The sequence below is a fragment of the Delphinus delphis genome, chromosome 4 (assembly GCF_949987515.2).
Source record: "Delphinus delphis chromosome 4, mDelDel1.2, whole genome shotgun sequence".
Classification (NCBI taxonomy): domain Eukaryota; kingdom Metazoa; phylum Chordata; class Mammalia; order Artiodactyla; family Delphinidae; genus Delphinus; species Delphinus delphis.
In genome coordinates this window covers 108426139-108449817 of record NC_082686.1, presented here as the reverse complement: position 1 = coordinate 108449817, position 23679 = coordinate 108426139, and the positions used below count along the sequence as shown (strand labels likewise).

At 41.2% G+C, this 23679-nt stretch overlaps 1 protein-coding gene across 2 annotated transcripts in view; it reads left to right on the top strand.

Annotated features, from left to right (window-relative positions):
• The window catches only part of GMPS (guanine monophosphate synthase), a 108840-nt gene that overhangs the window by 2960 nt on the left and 82201 nt on the right, over nt 1-23679 (top strand). Inside the window, exon 2 of one of the 2 annotated variants that reach the window (XM_060011254.1) lies at nt 8015-8143. In XM_060011254.1, coding sequence (XP_059867237.1) covers nt 8099-8143 — 45 coding nt within the window. In that variant the 5' untranslated portion in view covers nt 8015-8098. Of the gene's footprint in view, nt 1-8014; nt 8144-9195; nt 9675-23679 lie in introns of those variants that run through there. The other variant, XM_060011253.1, reaches the window with a different exon arrangement.

Genomic DNA, 23679 nt, shown 5'->3' with positions numbered 1-23679 from the left:
ATTCTGTCTCTGGAGTGTTTTACTTCCAGGGCCGCTGTTGCTTTTTGAGATGAGAGCATTCTGTCTATGGAATGTGTATCTCTCTAAATAAATCCCTTCTTACTCATTACTTTGTCTCTCGCCGAATTCCTTCTGTGCTGAGACATAAAGAACCTGAGCTTTATGAAGTCCTGAGAGACCAGGTGTGCGATCTCAATTAAAAGACAGTGGGTTCAAGTCCCAATCTGGGTTTTGGCTGGGTTCGAGTCCCATTTGAGTTGTACGATTTCACAATCACCCACAACCAAACATTCTTTTCATGTATATATTGTGGACAATTAAAGGGTACAGAGAAATGTCAAAATGAACCATAGAAGGACAGTCAAAAGATGTGTTGAATTGGCTAAGGAATGAAGAAAGTTGGAGAATGAGGTAACAAATGTGTGAGTGGGAGGCTGGCAAGTGGGAGGCTGGCAGTGGGAGGCTGGCAAGTGGGAGGCTGGCAAGAAAGGAAGGCCATTCAAAGAGTTTTGGGTAAACATTCCCTTGGGTATCTTTACAATATACTTTCACATTTTTAAATAGTCTTTTGAAATGCTGCTTACCTATCTTTTCCAACAAGTTTTTCCCAGAGAAGGAATTTTACTTTGGGCAACTAACACTGCCACTAGGGAAAGAAATCTTAGGTAAAATGGGGGTAGGTTTGAAAAGGCAGACTTTGTGAAGTTTCCCCTTTCAGGAAAAGCATCTACTCTTGTAACAGTCCCTAAGTAAATTTGGGCCACGCCGCTTTTTTTTAAGCCTCAGATTTGTGGTGTCTTGGTTGAATTGAGGCTCTGAATGTAGAGCTTATTACCAGGAAGATGCAGAAGTTTAAACACATCAAGCTATTGGTTACAAATTGAGCCCAAAATATATGCGAAACTGAGTCCCCTTAAAACTGAGCTCCCCTGCCAAATTTATGATTAACCTCTCTACCCAAAACTTGATTCCCTTTCTTGTCCCACTCCTGTCCCTCTCAGGATTGAGAAGTATCAAAGAAAAGGGGGGATTGAAACTGAGCAGGACCATGCAGGGCCCTCGCACGAAGGCCCCTCCTGTCCCCAGTTCTTTTTTGAAAAAAAGAAAAGGCTTTGGCCTCCTAGGCCTTCCCTGAGTTCCAAAGAGCAGACTCAAGCAATTAAAAGGAAGTGAAGGAAACAAAGGAAAAGCAGTTAAGAAACAATAGTTTAGTGATAAAACAGAGTCCCAGTTCCTTCTCAAGGGCTATACATAACAATCTGACACATTGCGGGCCTCTCACTGCTGTGGCCTCTTCCGGTGCGGACGCGCAGGCTCAGCGGCCATGGCTCACGGGCCCAGCCGCTCCGCGGCATGTGGGATCCTCCCGGACCGGGGTACGAATCCGTGTCCCCTGCATCTGCAGGCGGACTCTCAACCACTGCGCCACCAGGGAAGCCCTGACACGTATTTTGAGTTGTTTTTCAGGAACTAAGACCACCACCCAGGCAAAGGATGGTGGTTACCTTCTGAGCACAAGCACTAGGCCCCAGACTGGTTGGAACCACAAGGTTGGTGACTGAGATTCCTGAAACACCACCCTGTTACTTCACCACCAACCAATCAGAGGAAAGGCAGGTACCCTGCAGTCCTCATCCCAAATGTTGCCTTTAATAACCCTATCCTGGGGCTTCTCTGGTAGCACAGTGGTTGAGAGTCTGCCTGCCAATGCAGGGGACACGGGTTCGAGCCCTGGTCTGGGAAGATCCCATGTGCTGCGGAGCAACTGGGCCCTTGAGCCACAACTGCTGAGCCTGCGCGTCTGGAGCTTGGGCTCCGCGACAGTGAGAGGCCCGCGCACCGCGATGAAGGGTGGCCCCTGCTCGCCGCAACTAGAGAAAGCCTACATACAGAAATGAAGACCCAACACACCCAAAAATAAATAAATAAATAAAAATTAAAAAAAAAAAAATAACCCTATCCTGAAAGCCATAGGGAAGTTCAGGGTTTTTGAGCATGAGCTGCCCGTTTTCCTCACATGGCACCTACAATAAACACTGTACTTTCCTTCACTACAACCTGGTGTCAGTAAATTGCCCTTACTGTACGGCAGGTGAGTGGACCCAAGTTCAGTTCAGTAACATATGTACTTGTATAAGTATTATGATTCCTATTGCCAGAATACTAAATTCATGGACATTATGTAAAAAGTGATTTTGACATATGAAAACAGCTTAAAGTCCTAAATTTAAAAATTCCATGTAGGGACTTCCCTGGTTGTCCAGTGGGTAGGACTCTGTGCTCCCAATGCAGGGGGTCCAGATTCAATCCCTGGTCAGGGAACTAGATCCCGCATGCATGCCACAACTAAAAGTCCTCATTCCACAACTAAGGAGTCTGCATGCCACAACTAAGAAGTCTGCATGCTGCAACAAAGATCCCACGTGCTGCAACTAAGACCCAGCGCAGCCAAAATAAATAAATAAATATTTTAAAATTCCATGTAAAGTGTTATCATTACTTATACAAGAACAGAAAACATACTACATTTCAAAACCTGAAGAGCTTCATTTTCTTCACCCTCACTGTGAGCTATTTTATGAGTTACCATGTTTCATGCTTATATTTTCAGTTTTTAATATATGAACATGCCAATAGCAGCATTATTCACAATAGCCAAGATGTGGAAGCAATCCAAATGCCCATAGACAGTTAAAATGGATAAACGTATGTATATATATTTCATATAAAATAGAATTTTATTCAGTATTAAAAAGGAAGGCAATCCTTTCACATGTTACAACCTGGTTGAAACTTGAGGACATTATGCTAAGTGAAATAAACCAGTCACAAAAAGACAAATACTGTATGATTTGAGGTATTTAAAGTAGTCACATTCATAGAAACAGAAAATGGAATGGTGGTTATCAGAGGCTGAGTGGAGGAGGAAATGGGATGTGTTTTTTGCAGAATGAAAAAGTTATGGAGGTTTGTTGCACAACAATGTTAATATACGTAGCACTATTGAACTGTACACTTACAAATGGTTAAGATGGTAAATTTTATGTTGTGTATTTTTTTTACCACAATTAAATATATAAACACCCAGTGAATTTGTGCCATGAATTTTGTTAAGGATAACCAATTCAAAAAAATTCATCAAAATCATGGCACTGCAAACAGATGAAAGAAACAGTGGTTAACAGGGCCATTACTCTGCTTTAAAATGTGCCCAGTAATTCATGTGGCTTTAAAGATTGTTTGGCAATGTATATTTTGAATATTTAATAAACAATAAAAGGCTAGAGCCAGTCGGCCTGGTTTGAATCTCAGTTCTGTGGTTTACTGTCTATATAACCTTAAGTTAGTCTCTCTCTCTTGTCTTCTCAATCATAAAAGGGCAATGAGAAGATAATGTACCCATCTCATAGGACTGTTATGAGGATTAAATGAGTTGACATATGTAAGGAATTTAGAATAGGGCCTTGGCATATAAAGTGCTATGTAAGATTTACTACTACTACTACTGTTAAGCGTTTTCTTCATCACCAGTTTTAGAAATTTGTCAAAGGCAAGACACCAAAAATTGCATTCCTCCCTTTCCTAGAGATGATGAAGGGACAGGATTTGGCTGACTCAGTTCTCACCAGGATGTCAGTTTGGCTCTAAGAGAAGGTGACCAAAATTTGAAAGAACAGTTGAGACAGAGGGCATAGCAGAGATAATCAATAAAAATATAATTATGATAATAACATTCAATGATCTGCTTTAATAAAATGTGACATTCAAAAATATGATTGTATCATATATGGGTGGTTATTTCATTACACAATCATCTGTTGCTTTATGAAAGGATTAATCATATGATTTTTAAACAATTAGCTTTTATGGTGTGTCTTATTTTTATTTATTATTTCAAACTTATAACAAAGTTGCAATAAAGAGCTCCCATAAACCCTTCTCTTAGAGCATTCAAGGTTTGCCAACTGACCCAATAGTACCCTTTATAGCAAAAGTTTCAATCTAGGTGCATGTATTTCTCTCAGCTTCAATCTAGAACAGTTCCATATACTGACCTTCATTTTTTTAAGATTACTGTAGCTGATTGTATTTTCCAAGCATTGCACCACATTTGCAGTTCCACATGCTCTTCCAGAACCCTCTCCTTGAATCTGGACAGGCCTTGTGACTTATTCCATGAATAGAATGCAGAGAAGTAAACGGTGACTTCAAGGCTAGACAGAAAAGGCTGCACAGCTTCTACCTGGTTCTCACTAGTTCTTTCTCTGTCTTGCTCTTGTGTGTGTGTCTCTCTCACACACTCACACTCCCTGGAAGTCCTGAGCTGACCCATAGGAAATCCAGTTACTGTGAAGCTGTGGTAATGGAGAGACCACATAGAGACAGAGATACCAGATGGGCTGCAGCTGTTCCAGCTCTCAGTTGTTGAGTCTCCCTGTTCAGGTGTTAAGAGATGTGAGTGGGAAAGCCTTCACATGATTCTAGCTCCCAGCCTTCGAGCCACTCTAGCTGAGGTCTAGTGGAGCTGTGCTCTGCACTGTATTAGCTGACACATTAGGGCAAAGAACAGCTGCTCCTGCTGAACCTGTCCAAATTGTAGTAAAATGAATAATGCTGTTTTAAACCACTAGATTCAGGGGTGTTTGTTGCAAAGCAAGAGATAACTGGAAAAATTACAGACCTGTTATTTTTTTAAACGTGCCTCCATTTGGGTTGGCTTGATGTTTACTCAACCTTAGGTTATACATTTTAGGCAAGCAGTACTGAAGTAATACTATGGTTGCTTCATTGCATTCATCAGGTGACACATGTTGATGATTTCTTCCTAACTTCGACCACTTGAGTAACGAGGTATCCTCAAGTTTTTCCACTGTAAAGTTACTATTTTCCTTGTCTAATTATTATTTTGTCGGGAGATACTTTGAGACAATGTAAATAAAACCTGTTCTTGATCCTACTTTCATCCACGAATTTTACCATCCATTGATCAATTTCTTGTCTGAATTTATTATTTGTGTGATGGTTGCCAAATGATGACTTTCCTTTTTTTAAAATTAATTTTTATTTTATATTGGGGTATAGTTGATTTACAATGTTGTGTTAGTTTCAGGTGTACAGCAAAGTGATTCAGTTGTACATATACATATATCCATTCTTTCTCAGATTCTTTTCCCATATAGGTTATTACAGAACATTGAGTAGAGTTACCTGTGCTACAGTAGGTCCTTGTTGATTATCTATCTTACATAGTGTGTACAAATGATGATTTTCTAACTCAATTATTCCTTTGAACTTTATTAGTTGACTATTATACGGAACGGTTTTTTCTTCATTTAATCATTTATTTATATCATCAGAGACTGATGGATTCCTAATTTAATCAGAGAGTACAATCTGTTTACCATCGCTATTTTGATATATTGTTCCAGATTTGGCCAGTAAAATCTTTTCAAAGTGACTCTGTGTCACTCTGAAATGTGCCCATCATTCTCTGAGCACTTCCTAACTTCCTGGCACAAAAAGATGTTCCTGGTCACCTTGTCCCTGCCTCAGTCCTGAGATCAGCCATTTCTCCAAGAAGTCCTGGTTCTTCTTGCTGGAGACCGGTATTTAGAAAACAGTATCTGGGTGCTAGGTTTGCTTGTTGCTACTGGATGTTACTGTTTCCAGGGCTTTTCTGTGGACAGAGACAAGTGAACAGGTAACACTGTAGAGGGTGGTGAGTAATGATGAAGGGGAAAGGATTATGGGGGCACAAAAGAGGAAGAGACATCTAACCCAAGACTTCGGGGTTGTGGGAAGGGGAACAGAAATATTCTAGATAAAAGACATTTCTGTGCAAAAGGCCCAAGTCAAGAGAGATCATGTCATATTTAAGGAATGAAAGAAGTTTAATATGGCTAGAGAGTAGAGTGAGGAGGGCAGTGGTAATAGCAGGCTACAAGGTAAAGTCAAATTTCCAAGTACCAAGTAAGCAATGTTAGAAGTTTTGGAGTTTATCCTGAGAGCAATGGGGACCCATTAAGAAGATTCTGGGCAAAGTATGTATGATCAACTTTAGAACAGCTGTCTTTAAGTTTTTTTTTTTTCTAACCCACATACCATCCTAAAATGATTTTGAAAAACTATGTACTTCCTTCCACATTTTAAGTTGACATCTAATATTCTTCGTAAGTTTAAAAGTTAATTTTTTTGTTAATGGCAGATTTAAAATATTAAACATTTGAAAAAAAATATTAAACATTTGAAAGATGAAATAAGATGACCATGGATTATACCTGAAATAAATATTTTATGATATGATACTCATCAAATCTGAAAAGTCACGTAAATTTTCTCTGTGGATTTTCTGAACTGTTTCTTTTAAAATGTATTGGTCCCAGAAACCACACAATTACATTTATAAGAATCAGCATCACTATTCTATGTTGCCTAAGTTGTTCTGAATTCAGGGCAATCTTCACCCTTAACCTTAATAATCATATAAAAATATTATAGGACAAAAAAAAAATATTATAGGACAGGTAACAGAAGGAAGACCTTACAGGTTTAAGATGCCTCAACTAATCATTAAAACACTTCCACTTCTGCCAGAATGGAGTAACGAACTGGATGCACCCTCCTGGAAACAACAATAACAGAAAACTCGGACAAAATATATGCAACAATGGTTGCAAGATACTGGATATCAAGCAACAAAGGTCAGATCCCTGAGAGACAGGAAGCAAAAAAGATGAGCCCTTCAATTGCCTCAGCTTACTGCCTTGAGAATCTCCAGATTAAAGAAATAAACTTAACCATATCAATAATCACATTAAATGTAAATGGTATAAACACTCCAATTAAAGCAAGATGTAATTATGTGCTGTCTACAAGGAACACTTTAAACATAAAGACACAAACAGGATAAAGGGTTGCAAAAGATGTATCATGCCAAGAACCAGTCAAGAAAGCAGGCATGCTGGTTTGGACACAGTAGATGTCAGAGTGAAGAATATTACTGGGGATCTAAAAAATATCATTTCATAACTATAAAGGGATCAATAATGATTCTAAACATTTATGATCCTAAAAACAGAGCTTCAAAATACACAAAGCAAAAACTGATAGAACTGTAAGGAGAAACTGATAAAATCACAATTACCGTTGGAAATTTTAGTGACCCTCTTTCAATAATTGATATATAAAATGAACAGGAATTTAACAAGAATAGTCTTGAACAACGTTTTGTTTCAGACTTGAGTTTGGGACCCACTATGACATTTAACATCTAACTGAGGTTGTATACAGTGATAGGGACCTGGAGCTCAGAAGAGAGAGCTGTCATGACATACAGCCTATTAAGGGGTTTTTAAGCAACTCTCTCTCCCTCTCTCTCTCTCTCTCTCTCTCTCTCTCTATATATATATATATTTTTTTTTTTTTGGTACGCGGGCCTCTCACTGTTGTGGCCTCTCCCGTTGAGGAGCACAGGCTCCGGACGCGCAGGCTCAGCGGCCATGGCTCACGGGCCCAGCCGCTCCGCGGCACGCGGGATCTTCCCGGACCGGGGCACGAACCCGTGTCCCCTGCATCGGCAGGCGGACTCTCAACCACTGCGCCACCAGGGAAGCCCGCAAGTTTATATTTTTAAATAAGTGCCCCAGGGAAACACAGGTGAAGAATAAGATGAGAAGAGGGCTAGGAATGGAAATACTGAAGAAAACCAATACTTACGTTTCCTCCTATAGGAAAGATATACAAAGAGGGACAAGAAATGTGATGGAGAAAAATCATGGAGGTAAAAAGACACCTCTATGGTGCCCTGTAAGGACATACAGTTTCAAGAAGGAGGAAGAGGTGAATAGAGTCAAAAGCTTCAGAAGACTTAAGCTATAAGGATTCTGGTACATGCTGACATTCTTAGCTGTAAACACAAGTGACTACTAGAATATATTTAAATTAGGCATTATCTAATACAGATGGGGTTTAGCCAATCCTTAATGCCGGCACATCACATTCCATTCCATTCCAGGTGGATGTTAATGCAATTCTCCTATTGGTTACCACACTGTTCTCTGGATTGTTCACTCAGACCTATCAAGAGAACACAGTCTCCATGGCTTTAGAAAGTTCAAGTATCCATTTTTCACCTCGAAGAAAGGTAAGTAAAATACTTTCCTTGAGTGTGAGGTCCAGGAGGGCCTTGGGCCTTTCGATCCTGTAAATATTTTACTAACAAACTGTTTATCCCTTCCCAGGTCAGGTACCCCTTACCTCCTATATAGAGAGGCAAAAGCACATAATCTCACTGGGCCTCAAATTTTTTATTAGTAAAAGTGGATAAGAACATCAGTCTTACTGCACTACTTCCACGGGATTATTTAGAATAAAATGAGTTTTTGGAAGTCAGGGCAGTCTCACTCTAGCTCCTTAATACCTGGACTAGAGCTTGACACACAGCATGAGCTCAGCAAATATTGGCCACATTATAATATTAACTGAATATCTGTTAAAAGGCTTTGTAAACGGAAAGCCGCCCCAAGTGTTATTATTTATTCCCCAACCCTGGTTTAGACCCACAGGTGACCAAATTCAAGGTACTGTAATACTTGCATTGACGGGTATCAGTGAGTAGCTGGAGAGACTACAGTTCCTCCCTTTCCCACAAACAATCCAAATAAAAATACTGCTGTGCAAACAGAGCTCTACTCCGTCGGTCCAGTTTCCCACCAGGTTGCCACTCCCAAACCCCTTCCTTTTGGAAATTCTGCACCCGCTGTAGAACTTTTGAGGGACCTAAGTGATCAAATGTCACTTTTAAGTCCACGTTGAGGTCACCACGAAACTCTTCAAAGCAGCCTTGGCCTCCCCCATGACCCGCAACCTGGGATGAGGCCGCACCACCGGGTAAGCGTTCCCCAGCGACACAGCTCTCTGGAGGCCTCCTCTTCAGTGTCACCAGCCTCTCTCGCATTAAAGGCTGCGGGCCGGCGGGCCAACAGTAAGCGAACGGCAGCTTGGGTTTTTCTCCGATGCCGGCTTTAGTGGCGGGGGTGGGGCAGGGCGCCACCGGCCTTCCTCTCAGCGCCTGCTGCCGGGTACGGGGGCGGGACCGGGGCAGCTAAGCTGGGCGCCGCGGGCTCCTCCTCCAAAGGGCGGGCCAGACAGGGGCGGGGGCGCGGCCAGGCGCCGCAGGCCCCTCCTCTTGTGGGTGGGCAGGCCTGAGACCCGCAGGTTTCTTCTACCGGGGACGGGCCTCGGCGGTCCGGACGGACCTGGAGGCGGGGCCGGACGCCGAAGTCCCCTCCTCCAGAGGCGGGCTTATTGGGCTGCAGCAGCAGTGGCGGCGGCGGCGGCAGCTGCGGGTGTTCGCTGCTCGGCAGCCTAGCCACAAGGGCTCTGGCTCCTCCCAGTGGCCGGCCAGTGCGGAAGCAGGAGGCGGGGGCAGCGTGCGCGCTGCTGGTCTGTGCTCTCCCGCGGCGCTGGGGCCCGTGCTCCGCGACTGCTGCTCCACTCGGCGCTTCGCAGGCGGCCAGCTCCTCTCCGCGCCTCCCGCCCGCTCCTCGACCAGGCCTCCTCCTCAGCCCCGGCCCGTGGCGTCGACCCCACCGGCCCTCTCCCGCCCCGTCTCATCTCTGGCCGCCGCCGCCGCCGCCCCAGCCCCGATGGCTCTGTGCAACGGAGACTCCAAGGTCAGTCTCTGGCGTGGGGGGTCCCTGCCTCACCGCTTCCGGACGGAGGCAAGGCTCCGGGGCCGGGGAGCCACCGCGCGGGGCCCTTCCCCGCCTCCTCACCCCAGCCCGCCAGCGGAGCCCTGCGGCCCTGGCAGCGGCGCGTCGGAGAGCCTCCAGTCGGGGCCTGTGGCATGTTTTCTCCTCGGGAGCGGCAGGTGCTTTGTTGATTTTTGTCTGCGTGTCGGGGTTCCTGCGCCCGCTGAGCTCCTGGCGTCGGGGAGGGCGTCAGCTTCCTGTGGTCGCGCTGCTGGCCCCAGCCTCCCCCGCGTCGCTGTGGGGCTCAGAGCCCGCGGAGCGCGGTCGGAGGGTGGGGGTAGGGAGGCGAGCGGGCGTCTCTGTGTGTGTGTGTGTGTGTGTGTGTGTCTGTCTGTCTGCCTGTCTGTCTGTGAGGGGGGCTTCCTCAGCCCTCACCCAGCCCCTTCGGGAGTCGGGCAGCCTTTTGTGGAGCTCCCGGGGCCCGCCGAAGGCAGAGCGGGGTCGGGGCCTCGCGTGCGGCGTTGGAGCTGGGCGGGCCTCCAGTCTTCCCGCCACCCCGTTTCCCGCCTGCCCTCGGTGGGGCTCGCCGGGTTTCCCCCCTTGGGGTCCGCGGCGGCGAGACCGGCCCTGGATGAGGCCGCGTGACCGCGCGCCCTCTCCCCAAGCCCCCGTCAGCGCCCTCCCGGGGTCGGGGCCGGTGTCCGGAGGGTCGCTCACTCCGTTCCCCTCCCCCCATCCTTCTCCGAGGGATGGAGCGTGTGTCCAGCCCCGCCCCCATCCCGCTCACTCCTTATTTTTCAAGTTGGTTTGCGATGGGACCCGCTCCCGGCCTTTGCGAGCCCCTTCCGGGACGCAGGCCGCCGCCACCGCGCCCGGGAACCGGGGGGGTCGCGAGTCCCGGGTGCGGGAGAAGTTAACTCAATGTGCCGAGTGGAGGGAGTAGTTTGGGCCGCCTCTGCGTTTCTCGTCACCTCCGACGCACTTCTTCAGACCCTCTTCTTTCGTCTCGCTTCTGAATCGAGTACCTTCGCTTTCACTTCTGTGTTAAAATTTTCGTTGGCCTGGAGTTCTCTCAGACCCGCACAATCAGTGTTGTCAGCGGGAACCCGCGCGATTTTGAATTGCGATTTAAGCGAAATTTACCTCCCACACGCTGTTTAGGGCCCGGCTAAAAGAAATTACTTCATTACGTTTCATTCAGGATGTGTGGAACTTTAAACACCAGGTGGGAATTGGTGTTCTAAGTCAGGTAGAATTGTCTTTTCGGCAGTATTCTCTTATAAAGGTGGTGTCTAGTCACATCTTAGTGGGTCCTCTCCATTAGTAATTGCTTACTCTCTAGTAAACATTCAAATAAGTATTAGTTGAACAAATTAGTAAAGATTAAGGTAGCTGATAAACTCCTTTAAACCGAGGAAAACTAATGCTCAGACTAGTTGGAGCTCTTTCTCAAGATCATAAAGGGGAATGAAGACACGCTAACCCTTAGTTTTTGGCCTCAGAAGCTTATGTAAACCTCAACATACAGCTCTTTCCTGTACACTAGTTAACTTACAAAGCATTTTTCTTCTCCCTTTAATTTTGAGCCATAAAATCATTGAAAAGATTCATCTTTGTGCTAGTAGAGGAAATGACTGTGTTATTAGGAGGATTCAAACCTAATTTACAGACTTTGAAAAATATGTGCTGATTTGAAAACAGTATTTACACAAAATTGAGTGACAGCAGGAAGTTAAAAGATTCAGTTTCCAAGTTACCTGACTCCGGTGTACAGAACATACAGTATTCTTGCTAGCTGGTGTGGGTTTTTTTTGTTCAACTTGAATTTTAAAGAGAATCTTATAAGTTTGATATATCTGAGACCCAGGTGAATTGCTGGTTACCTTATTTTTATTTCAAGGTTCTTTATGTTTTGTAGCATAAGCAAGCATGTGTCTTCTTTTTTTTTTCTTTCTTTTTTTTTCCCCCCGGCTGTGCTGCTTGGCTGCTTGTGGGATCTTACTTCCCAGACTAGGGATCCAACCTGGGCCCAGGCAGTGAAAGTGCCGGGTCCTAACAACCGGACTGCCAGGGAATTCCCATTGTTGTTGTCTTTTTTACTTTACTAACAATTAGATGTAAAACAAATTGAAAGCATTTTCAAGAGGAGCAATCCAGGAAAATAACATTTCATCACATCTATGATTATTTCATGAACTCCTAAGGAGGGGAAAAAAAAAACCCTATAAGTAAGCCATAATATGTAAATACTTTCTGATGATATGATCAATGATGTGTCATTGATTATAAGAAACATTTAAGTAAAGAGATGTTTAAATATGGGGGGGGTTGCAGAGTAAAGTAAGTGAAATATGATATTCTGAGAGGTCCACCCAGAAATCTAAGTAGGCATCTATTTTCCATAGCTTACCACTGAAACCACCTTTCCCTCTGGTGTGAAATACAGGTACTGGACCCAAGCTTACGTTGTACATCTATTGTGCCTCTGACAGTTGTGTGTAAATCTTAGTTGATAAATTAAAGTGGGGAAAGAGCTCATTTTGATTCCTGTTCTGGTACATCTCAGTATTTTTCAGGGTTTTTGAAAAAGACATTTTTGCATGATAGAAATTAGGGAGAGACCTACCTAAATTCTGTAAAAGGATTTGGGCTGTTTTCATTAGTTTTACCCACAGAGTATCATTTTAGAGCTGGAAAGGACCTTTATGAGTTCTAGCTTCCTAAGCTGAAAAAACATAGCTGGCTTTTCTTTTTCTTGAGGGCTACTGTGGTTAACCATCCAAGGCAGAGATTATTCTTTTCCTTAAACAGCTGATATAATGTTATTTAGTTAAGATCTTATCTCACATAAACAAGAGCATAGGCAGTCAGCTTTTCTTTAAAAAGTTTTTATAACTATTCAGTGTTGTATATGAATATATGTATGTAGCAAACATTAGACATAGTAACTTTTTTCAGTTTTATTAAGGCAAGATTATAAGAGTAATGTTCTTTGGACTACTTGTCAAGTTTCCCACTTTTAGTCCCATCTAAGTCTTAGACTCTTTTTTTTAAAAAACATCTTTATTGGAGTATAATTGCTTTACAATGGTGTATTAGTTTCTGCTTTATAACAAAGTGAATCAGCTATACATATACATATATCCCCATATCTCCTTCCTCTTGTGTCTCCCTCCCACCCTCCCTATCCCATCCCTCTAGGTGGTCACAAAGCACCTAGCTGATCTCCCTGTGCTATGTGGCTGCTTCCCACTAGCTATCTATTTTAAATTTGATAGTGTATATATGTCTATACCACTTTCTCACTTCGTCCCATCTTACCCTTCCCCCTCCTTGTGTCCTCAAGTCCATTCTCTACATCTGCATCTTTATTCCTGTCCTGCCCGTAGGTTCTTCAGAACCTTTTTTTTTTTAGATGCCATATATATGTGTTAGCATACAGTATTTATTTTTCTTCTGACTTACTTCACTCTGTATGACAGTCTCTAGGTCCATCCACCTCACTACAGATAACTCAGTTTTGCGTCTTTTTATGGCTGAGTAATATTCCATTGTATATATGTGCCACATCTTCTTTATCCATTCATCTGTTGATGGACGCTTAGGTTGCTTCCATGTCCTGGCAATTGTAAATAGAGCTGCAATGAACATTGTGGTATGTGACTCTTTTTGAATTACGGTTTTCAGAGGGTATATGCCCAGTAGTGGGATTGCTGGGTCATATGGTAGTTCTATTTTTAGTTTTTTAAGGACCCTCCATACTGTTCTCCATAGTAGCTGTATCAATTTACATTCCCACCAACAGTGCAAGAGGGTTCCCTTTTTTCCACACCGTCTCCAGCATTTATTCTTTGTAGATTTTTTGATGATGGCCATACTGACTGGTGTGAGATGATATCTCATTGTAGTTTTGATTTGCATTTCTCTAATGATTAGTGATGTTGAGCATGCTTTCATGTGTTTGTTGGCAATCTGTATATCTTCTTTAGAGAAATGTCTATTTAGGTCTTCTGCCTAGTTTTGGATTGAGTTGTTTGTTTCTTTGATATTGAGCTTGCAGGAGCTGCTTGTAAATTTTGGAGATAAATCCTTTGTCCGTTGATTCATTTGCAAATATTTTCTCCCATTGTGAGGGTTGTCTTTTCATCTTGTTTATGGTTTCCTTACCTGTGCAGAAGCTTTTAAGTTTCATTAGGTCCCATTTGTTTATTATTTTATTATTTTTTTTACGGTATGTGGGCCTCTCACTGTTGTGGCCTCTCCCGTTGTGGAGCACAGGCTCCAGACGCGCAGGCTCAGTGGCCATGGCTCACAGGCCCAGCCGCTCCGCAGCATGTGGGATCCTCCTGGGCTGGGGCACGAACCCATGTCCCCTGCATCCGCAGGTGGACTGTCAACCACTGCGCCACCAGGGAAGCCCTGTGTTTGTATTTTTTATAGAATTTTTCCTGTAATTGATATCTAGTGTTATAGCATTGTGGTTGGAAAAGATACTTGATACGATTTCAATTTTCTTAAACTTACCAAGGCTTGATTTGTGACCCAAGATATGCTCTATCCTGGAGAATGTGCCGTGTGCACTTGAGAAGAAAGTGTAATCTGCTGTTTTTGGATGGAATGTCCTATAAATATCAATTAAATCTATCTGGTCTGTTGTGTCATTTAAAGCTTATGTTTCCTTATTAGTTTTCTGTCTGGAGGACCTGTCCATTGGTGTAAGTGATGTTTTTAAGTCCCCCCACTATGATTGTGTTACTGTCGATTTTCTCTTTTATAGCTGTCAACAGTTGCCTTATGTGTTGAGATGCTCCTATGTTGGGTGCATATATATTTATAATTGTTATATGTTCTTCTTGGATTGATCCTTTGATCATTATGTAGTGTCCTTCCTTGTCTCTTGAAACATTCTTTATTTTAATGTCTATTTTATCTGATATGAGTATTGCTACTCCAGCTTTCTTGTAATTTCCATTTGCATGGAATATCTTTTTCCATCCCCTCACTTTCATTCTGTATGTGTCCCTAGGTCTGAAGTGGGTCTCTTGTAGACAGTATATATACGGGTCTTGTTTTTGTATCCATTCAGCCAGTCTGTGTCTTTTGGTGGGAGCATTTAATCCTTTCACAGTTAAGCTAATTATCGATATGTACATTCCTATGACCATTTTCTTAATTGTTTTAGGTTTGTTATTGTAGGTCTTTTCATTCTCTTGTGTTTCCTGCCTAGAGAAGTTCCTTTAGCCTTTGTTGTAAAGCTGGTTTGGTGTTGCTGAATTCTCTTGGCTTTTGCTTGTCTATAAAGATTTTAATTTCTCTGTTGAATCTGAATGAGATCCTTACTGGGTAGAGTAATCTTGTTTGTAGGTTTTTCCCTTTCATCACTTTAAATATGTGCTGCCACTCCCTTCTGGCTTGCAGAGTTTCTGCTGAAAGATCAGCTTTTAACCTTTTGGGGATTCTCTTGTATGCTATTTGTTGTTTTTCCCTTGCTGCTTTTAATATTTTTTCTTTGTACTTAATTTTAGATAATTTGTTTGATTAATATGCATCTTGGTGTGTTTCTCCTTGGATTTATCCTGTATGCGACTCTCTGCTCTTCCCGGATTTGGGTGGCTATTTCCTTTCCCATGTTAGGGAAGTTTTCAACAATAATCTCTTCAAATATTTTCTCAGTCCCTTTCTTTTTCTCTTCTCCTCTGGGACCCCTGTAATGCGAATGTTGGTGCATTTAATGTTGTCCCAGAGATGTCTAAGACTGTTCTCAATTCTTTTCATTCTTTTTTCTTTATTCTGCTCTGCGTTAGTTATTTCTACTATTTATCTTTCAGGTCACTTATCCATTCTTGTGCCTCAGTTATTCTGCTATTGATTCCTTCTAGAGAATTTTTAATTTCATATTGTGTTTTTCATCATTGTTTGTTTGTTCTTTAGTTCTTCTAGGTCCTTGTTAAATGTTTTTTTGTATTTTTTCCAGTCTCTTTCCAAGATTTTGCATCATATTTACTATCATTACCCTGAATTCTTTTTCAGGTAGACTGCCTATTTCCTCTTCATTTGTTTGGTCTGGTGGGTTTTTACCTTGCTCTTTCATCTGATGTGTGTTTCTCTGTCTTGTAATTTTGCTTAATTTACTGTGTTTGGGGTCTCCTTTTCACAGGCTGCAGGTTCATAGTTCCTGTTGTTTTTGGTGTCTGCCACCAGTGGCTCAGGTTGGTTCAGTGAGTTGTGTAGGCTTCCTGGTGGAGGGGACTAGTGCCTGTGTTCTGGTGGATGAGGATGCATCTTGTCTTTCTGTTGGGCAGGACTGCGTCCGTTGGTGTGTTTTTGGGTGTCTGTGACCTTATGATTTTAGGCAGCCTCTCTGCTAATGGGTGGGGTTGTGTTCCTATCTTGCTGGTTGTTTGGCATAGGGTGTCCAGCACTGTAGGTTGCTGGTTCTTGAGTAGAGGTGGGTTTTAGCATTGAGATGGAGATCTCTGGGAGAGCTTTCCCCGTTTGATATTACGTGGAGCTGGGAGGTTTGTGGTGGACCTGTGTCCTGAACTCGGCTCTCCCACCTCAGAGGCATAGGCCTGATGCCCAGCTGGAGCACCACTACCCTTTTGGGAAGTCTGAGGTCTGCTACCAGCATTCACTTGGTGTTCTGTAGGAGTGTTCCACATATAAATGTATTTCTGATGTATCTGTGGGGAGGAAGGTGATCTCCATGTCTTACTCCTCCACCGTCTTGAAGGTCTCTTCCTAAACCTTAGACTCTTTTGGAGTAGATGTAAGACCTGCCCTACCACCTTCACTGAGATGTTGACTACAGTATATCATACTTGAGTTAAAGGTTTTTTATTATAAATACTTATTGATTACATGTGATATAGAATCTTTAATGACATCTAATGTTGAAAATTTAAATCTGCCATTTTCAAATTTAAGTTTTGAACTGAATGAAAAGATGACCTGAGATTTTTATTTGGGGTTCATTGAGAATGAAAAAACTATCCTTCTATGATAACCCTATAGTACATTTTTTTCAAAGGTCAAAGTTGGATATTTGTTTTTCCTCCAGATTTTGTCCTGTCTGTTAAGGTATTCATCTAGAATGTAAGAGCTGTTATGGGCAAAAGGAATGTTTTTTATTGTTTTCTGTTCTTAGACTTGAAAGGTTTTGAAATTCCTCCAGGAACCTCGGATCACCTTGGGCCAACTTGTCTCTTAAGGAAAATAATTGTCTTTTAAGAATTAAAAAAATACATAGTTTTGTCCTATACTCATTCAAATGTGTTTGATACTTTTTAAGGCTATTTAATGAGTTATATTTTAAAAGATGCCGTTTGAAGTAATGAATAATTATTTGCTATCCAAAACAATGGAGTTTTTCTTTGTTAAGGTACTTAAACTGTTTTCATGCCTCCTTCTAACCTAAACTCTGTTTAGATGCTCAAAGTCAATGAAGTCCTCAGGGTTAATATGTGATTCTGAAGCACTTTATGATTCTGAAGCACTTTATGAATCAACAAAGAAGTAATAGAACTTAGAATCTTTGTATCACATATATAGTTTTAGGTTGTATAGAATGTTCATCTCATGTAGAATTGGTTTGGTTTTTTTGTATTTGTTTAAGAATCACGGCAGTTCAAAAATAGCTTTATTGTAGTAGTAGTGTGATATTAGTTAGTTTTCTGGTTGGCTGACCTTTGCCATTCCTTCGGGTTCATGGTTTTGAGGACCCAGGAGATGCTTTATGTAGTTATGTCTATGAATTCCCTCATGTAGTCCACTACAACTTGACAGGGAATAAGGTCGTTGTTTATTGTAGTGTGACCATATACTCTTTGTGTAAACTGGGGCACTTGAGCATAAAAGGAGATGCTAAAAATAATTTAAATTTATAATAATTGCTGTGAAATGTCACCAAATAAAATAAATATTTGCTGTATCGTGTAAATCCAATTAAATAAATAGCGAAACTACTGTAGCATTAAGTGCAGATTACTCTCTCTGTACATTAGGCACAGGAATACACAGAGTCTCTTTCCTGTATGTATTTCACGAACACCTTACAAACACCTTACATATCCCACTGACCCAGCTGATGGAGGCCTGGAGGTTATGCGCATTTTGCAAGCTGAAGAATAGCTGTGACACAACTAGCATGTACACCAAGTGGCTGGCCGGGACAGCAGCTTCAAACATTCTGCTATCAGCACCCACATCTGGATAGAGTTAGTGTCCAGGTGTACTTCTTTGATCAGGAAAGGGTCAGGAAAGAGAGAGATGGGTTCTCAGTGGTTGGTTTTTAGATTGAACCAGAAGTTGAAGTGAGAACTCTGTTAACTTCACCTGTACTCCACAGAGTACTAGGCAAAGCCATGGTAGAAGGTGGAAGTATAAAGTGGAAATATAACAAACCCATACTATCTTACTTTAATGCAGTTATTCATAATAATATTTAAAAAATGAAAAACATGAGACAATTGTTAAGTTGGGTGGGATGTGGGAATAACAGCTCTAAATTAGTACAGTCCTGGGCAAACTGGGCCATGTGGTCACTCCAGTTATAGAGTACATATCATCCTGAATTTGGATCTTGATTTCTCTAGTGACATGTATTTAAAATTTGGCTAAAATTCAAGCCTAATGTGTATACATTAAAATATTTTTTTTCTGAATTAGTAACTATTCTGGGAGTTATTCTAAACTTCTTAAAAATTAAGTGTCAGGACTTCCCTGGAGGCGCAGTGGTTAAGAATCTGCCTGCCAGTGTAGGGGACGCGGGTTCGATCCCTGGTCTGGGAAGATCCCACATGCTGTGGAGCAGCTAAGTACATGTGCCACAACTACGGAGCCTGTGCTGTAGAGCCCGTGAGCCACAACTACTGAAGCCCGTGTGCCCTAGAGCCTGCACTGCAACTACTGAGCCCACCTGCCACAACTACCGAAACCTTCTAACTTTAGAGCCCGCGTGCTGCAACTACTGAGCCCGTATGCTGCAACTACTGAAACCTGCGTGCCTAGAGCCCGTGCTCTGCAGCAACAGAAGCCACCACAATGAGAAGCATGCGCACCCCAACGAAGAGTAGCCCTCGCTCGCTGCAAATAGAGAAAACCCGCGTGCAACGACGAAGACCCAATACAGCCAAAAAAAAAAAAAAATTCAGTGTCAAATTACTTGCTTTCTAAAACTTGAGAACCAGCAATGTTGAAACTGGCCAAAAGGTAAAATAATCTGCTCTAGTCTGCCATAACATTTGCAGAGGATGTTTCCCAAACCTTTAAAACTGCCTGGACATGTAAAATTCCCTATTTGTCCTGTTTGCCAACAGGTGAACAGAATCCTTTTTATTCTCAAAACTCAACGGAGGTTTACGTAAAATTAAGTCACCCTCACCTTGTTTGTAATTTGGAGAACTAATTCTTATTCTCTGAGTTTCGTTGTGAATGTAAATCAGGGACTCCAGAATTCTAAAATCCGCTTTGGACAACTTTTGGGTGAACAGTCCCTAATTAATTTGGGAGACTCTAGATGCATAAAAATGGTTGTGGATAGATCATTGTTTTGGTGTGTTATTGGTGATGGTGAAACTTTTTTAGGCTGTGATTTTTCCTGCTTTTAACATTTCATGAAAAATTTCAGACAAGCAGGTTAAAAGAAATTTTAGTCAACATTTGTGTCCACCACCTAGATTCTACCATACTTTTCTCAAAAAAATTTATTTTTGTAAAAGCTTAATTCAGATATAATTCAAATACCATAAAATTCTGCCCTACCCCCGTTTAAATGGCACAATTCAATAGTTATTAGTATATTCACAGATTTGTGCAGCCATCACCACAGTCTATTTTTAAACATTCTCATTACCCCCAAAAGAAATTCTGTATCCTTTACCAGTCAGTCCTCATTCCCCCCACCCGCCGCCTCTCCCTCCCAACCCTAGGCAACTACTAATCTATTTTCTATAGATTTGCCTACTTTGGACATTTTATATGACTAGAATCTTACAATATGTGGTCTCTTGTGACTGGCTTCTTTTATTTAACATAATGCTTTCAAAGTTCATATGTCTGGTAGTATGTGTAAGTACTTTATTCCTTTATTAGCAAATAATATTCCATTGTATGGATATAGCACCTTTTATTTATCTATTCATCAGTGGATGGACATTGGGTTGTTTACATTGTTTGGCTATTATGGATAATGCTGCTATGAATATTCCTGTATAGGTTTTTATATAGAAATAATTTTTCATTTCTCATGGGTATATACCTAGAAGGGGAATTGCTGGGTCATGTGGTAATTTTATATTTAACCTTTCGGTGAACTGTCAGACTGTTTTCCAAAGTGGCTGCAGTATTTTACATTTCTGACAGCAGTATATGAGGTTCCAATTTCTCCACATCCTTGTTAACACATGTCTTTTTGATTATAGCCATCATAGTGAGTATGAAGTGATATTTCATTGTGGTTTTGATTTGCATTTCCCTACTGAAGGATTATCATGAGCATCTTTTTGTGTGCTTATTGACCATTTGTATATTTTATTGGAAGAAATGTCTGTTCAGATCTTTTGCCCATTTTGAAGATGGGTTATTTGTCTTTTTACTGAGTTGTAAGAATTCTTTATTTTAGTGACAGGTCTCTTATCAGAAATATGATTTGCAGATATTTTCTGCCATTCTATATGTTGTTTTTCACTTTCTTAATGATGTCTTCTGCCAAACAAAAGCTTTTTTAAAAAAATTTTTTTTAAATAGGCCTAGCTAATTTTGTTTATTATTTTATTTTTGGCTGTGTCAGGTCTTAAGTTATGGCATGCGGGCTTCTCTCTAGTTGTGGCGTGCGGGCTCAGTAGTTGTGGTGCATGGGCTTAGTTACCCTGCGGCACGTGGAATCTTAGTTCACTGACCAGGGACCGAACAGGCATCCCCTGCATTGGAAGGCGGATTCTTAACCACTGGACCACCAGGGAAGTCCCATAAATCTTCTAGTTTTCATGAAGTGCTACTTATTTTTTAAAATTTTGTCACTGTGCTTTTGTTGTGATATCTAAGAAACATTTCTTAATTCAAGATCCTGAAGAGTTTGTGCAATTGCCTATGCTTTTTAAAAGTTTTATAATTTTGATTTTTATATTTAGGTCTTGCATCTATTTTAGCTAATTTTTGTATATGCTATAAGGCAAGGTACCAACTTCATTTTTTAAATTTGTGGCTGTCCACTTGTTGCAGTACTGTTTTTTGAAAAAAATATTATTTTACTTTTGAATGACCTTGGCACCCTCCTCAGAAATCAGTTGACCGTTTATTTTTGGACTCTAGTTCTGTCCCATTATCTGTATGTCATCCTTTTGCCAATATCACATTGTCTTCATTTTGTAGCTTTGAAATTGGGACATGTGAGTCTGCCAGCTTTGTTCTTCTTTTCTAAGCTTGTTTTGGCTATTCTGGGTCCCTTGACTTTATGTATGAATTTTAGGATAAGCTTATCAATTTCTGCAAAGGATTTTGATAGAGATCACATTGAATCTGTGGATCAATATGGGGATTAGTACTATCTTAACAGTATTAAGTTTTCTGACGCATACATGGGATGTTTTCCCACTTATGTCTAAATCTTTCAGTAGTGTTACATAGCTTTTTAAGTATAGGTTTTGCACTTCTTTAGTCAAATTGTTTTATTCTTTTTGATGATATTGTAAGTGGAATTTTAATCTTAATTACATATTTGGATTGTTTATTACAAGTGTATACAGTTGATTTTTGTGTATTTATTTTGTATCCTACTACCTTACCAAACGTTTTTATTCTAATAGTATATTAATGGAACTCTCAGGATTTTCTTTATATAAGATCATGTCATCTGCAAATAGAGATAGTTTTACTTTTCCTTTCCATTCTGGATACTTTTAATTTCACTTTCTTGCTTAATTGCCCTAATTGCCTTAATTTCTTGCCTTAATTGCCCTGCCTAATACCTCATACTTTTGCATAGAAGTGGTGAGGGCAGAAATCTTTGTTCCTGATCTTAGTTGAGGGGAAAGCATTTAGTCTTTACCCATTAAGTGTAATGTTGACTGTGGGTTTTTCATATATGCTGTTTATCAGATTGAGGGCATTTCCTTCTGTTCGTTTGTTGATTGTCTTTATTATGTTAAGATGTTGGATTTTTGACAAATGCTTTCTCTGCATATATTCTGACCATCATATGGTTTTTGTTCTTTATTGTGTGGATACGTTAGATTAATTGATTTTGGGATATTAAACCAAACTTGCATTCCTGGGATAAATCTCACTTGGCCATGGTGTATAATCCTTTTTTGTAAGTTGCTGGATTTGGCTTGTTAGTTTTGTTGATTTTTACATCTACATTCATAAGAGGTAATGGCTTGAGGACTTCCCTGGTGGTCCAGTGGTAAAGAATCTGCCTTCCAATGCAGGAGACACGGGTTCGATCCCTGGTCATGGAACTAAGATCCCACATGCTGCAGGGCAAATAAGCCTGGGCGCCACAACTACTGAGCTCATGTGCCACAACTAGAGAAGAGAAAACCTGCACACCCCAACTAGAGAGAAACCTGCGTGCCGCCGCGAAAGAACCTGTGTGCCACAACTAAGACCCGATGCAGCCAAAATATGGAAAGAAAGAGATAATGGCTGGGAGTTTTCTTGTGATGTCTTTGGTTTTGGTATCAGGACAGTACTCTGGCTTCATAGAATGAGTTGGGATACCATTCACTTTTTTTTTTTTTTTTTTTTTTTGGCTGTGCCCTGCGGCACGTGGGATCTTAGTTCCCTGACCAGGGATTGAACCTGTGACCCCTTCAGTGGAAGCCGGGAGTCCTAACCACTGGACCACCAAGGAATTCCCTACCATTTACTTTTTATTAAACTTGCTTTGTGTGATCAGTTTTTGGACTGAGACCCTAGTTTACATTTTAGTGGATCATTTTCATATTAATGCATTACTGTATTGAACTGTGAGATATGTTCCTTCCAAGTCCAACATCTGATTGGGTAAAATAAGGCACAAGACTTAGAGCATCACACTGAAGAAGATAGCTCTTTTAGAGGTAATTGGTATACTTTGAGTGGATGTAGCTTGGGTTAGACTAAAAATTTTTAGGGATAAAAGTATAAACTTTTAATGGATGATTAATCAATCCACATAAGTGGATTTAACTTGATAGGTTTTTGGTTTTGAAACAGGATTGGCTCTTACGTTTGAGTGAGTGTTGGCCTTGTTATTGACACCATGGCAGAGCTTGACCATACAGTGCCCCTGAAGGCTGAGGGTAACAGTTGCTTATTGTAATGTTGTCTTTCAGTTTGTGGAGAGAAATGGTAGTTTGAAAAAGGTCACAAATAGGTGATTTATTTTGCTTGTTTTTGTAGAGGTAAAAATGTACATGTAGTGAAGTGCACAGATCTTTAAAGTGTACAATTCGAGTTTTGACAAAACGTAACCCCTACCCCAGTCAAGATACAGAACATTTCCATCCCTCCCAAAGTTCCCTCATGCCATTTGGCAATCAGTTCCTCCACTCCTTCAGCAGCAACCACTGTTTTGATTTCTGTATCTATACATTAGTCTTGTTTGTTTTTGAATTTTATATCAGTGGAATCATACAATGATTTTGGCTTCTTTTACTCACTATAATGTTTTTGAGATTTATCAATGTTGTGGTATCAGTAGTTTGTTCATTTTTATTATTATGTAATATTCCACTGTATGGATATACCAGAATTTGTTTAGCCATTCACATATTAATGGCCATTTGGATTGTTTCCAGTTTTTGTGGACAGTTTTGTGTTTGTGTGGACAGTTTTGTGTTTCCAGTTTTTGTGGGTGTTCATTTCTCTGTATAAACACCTAGGAGTGAAATTGCTGGAACAGAAGATAGCCCCTGATAGATTTTGGTATTCCCCACTTCCTACAGCTTGGAATATATAGGCTGTAATAATAGGTACTTGATGCCTGGAAGAGATAAATCTTGGT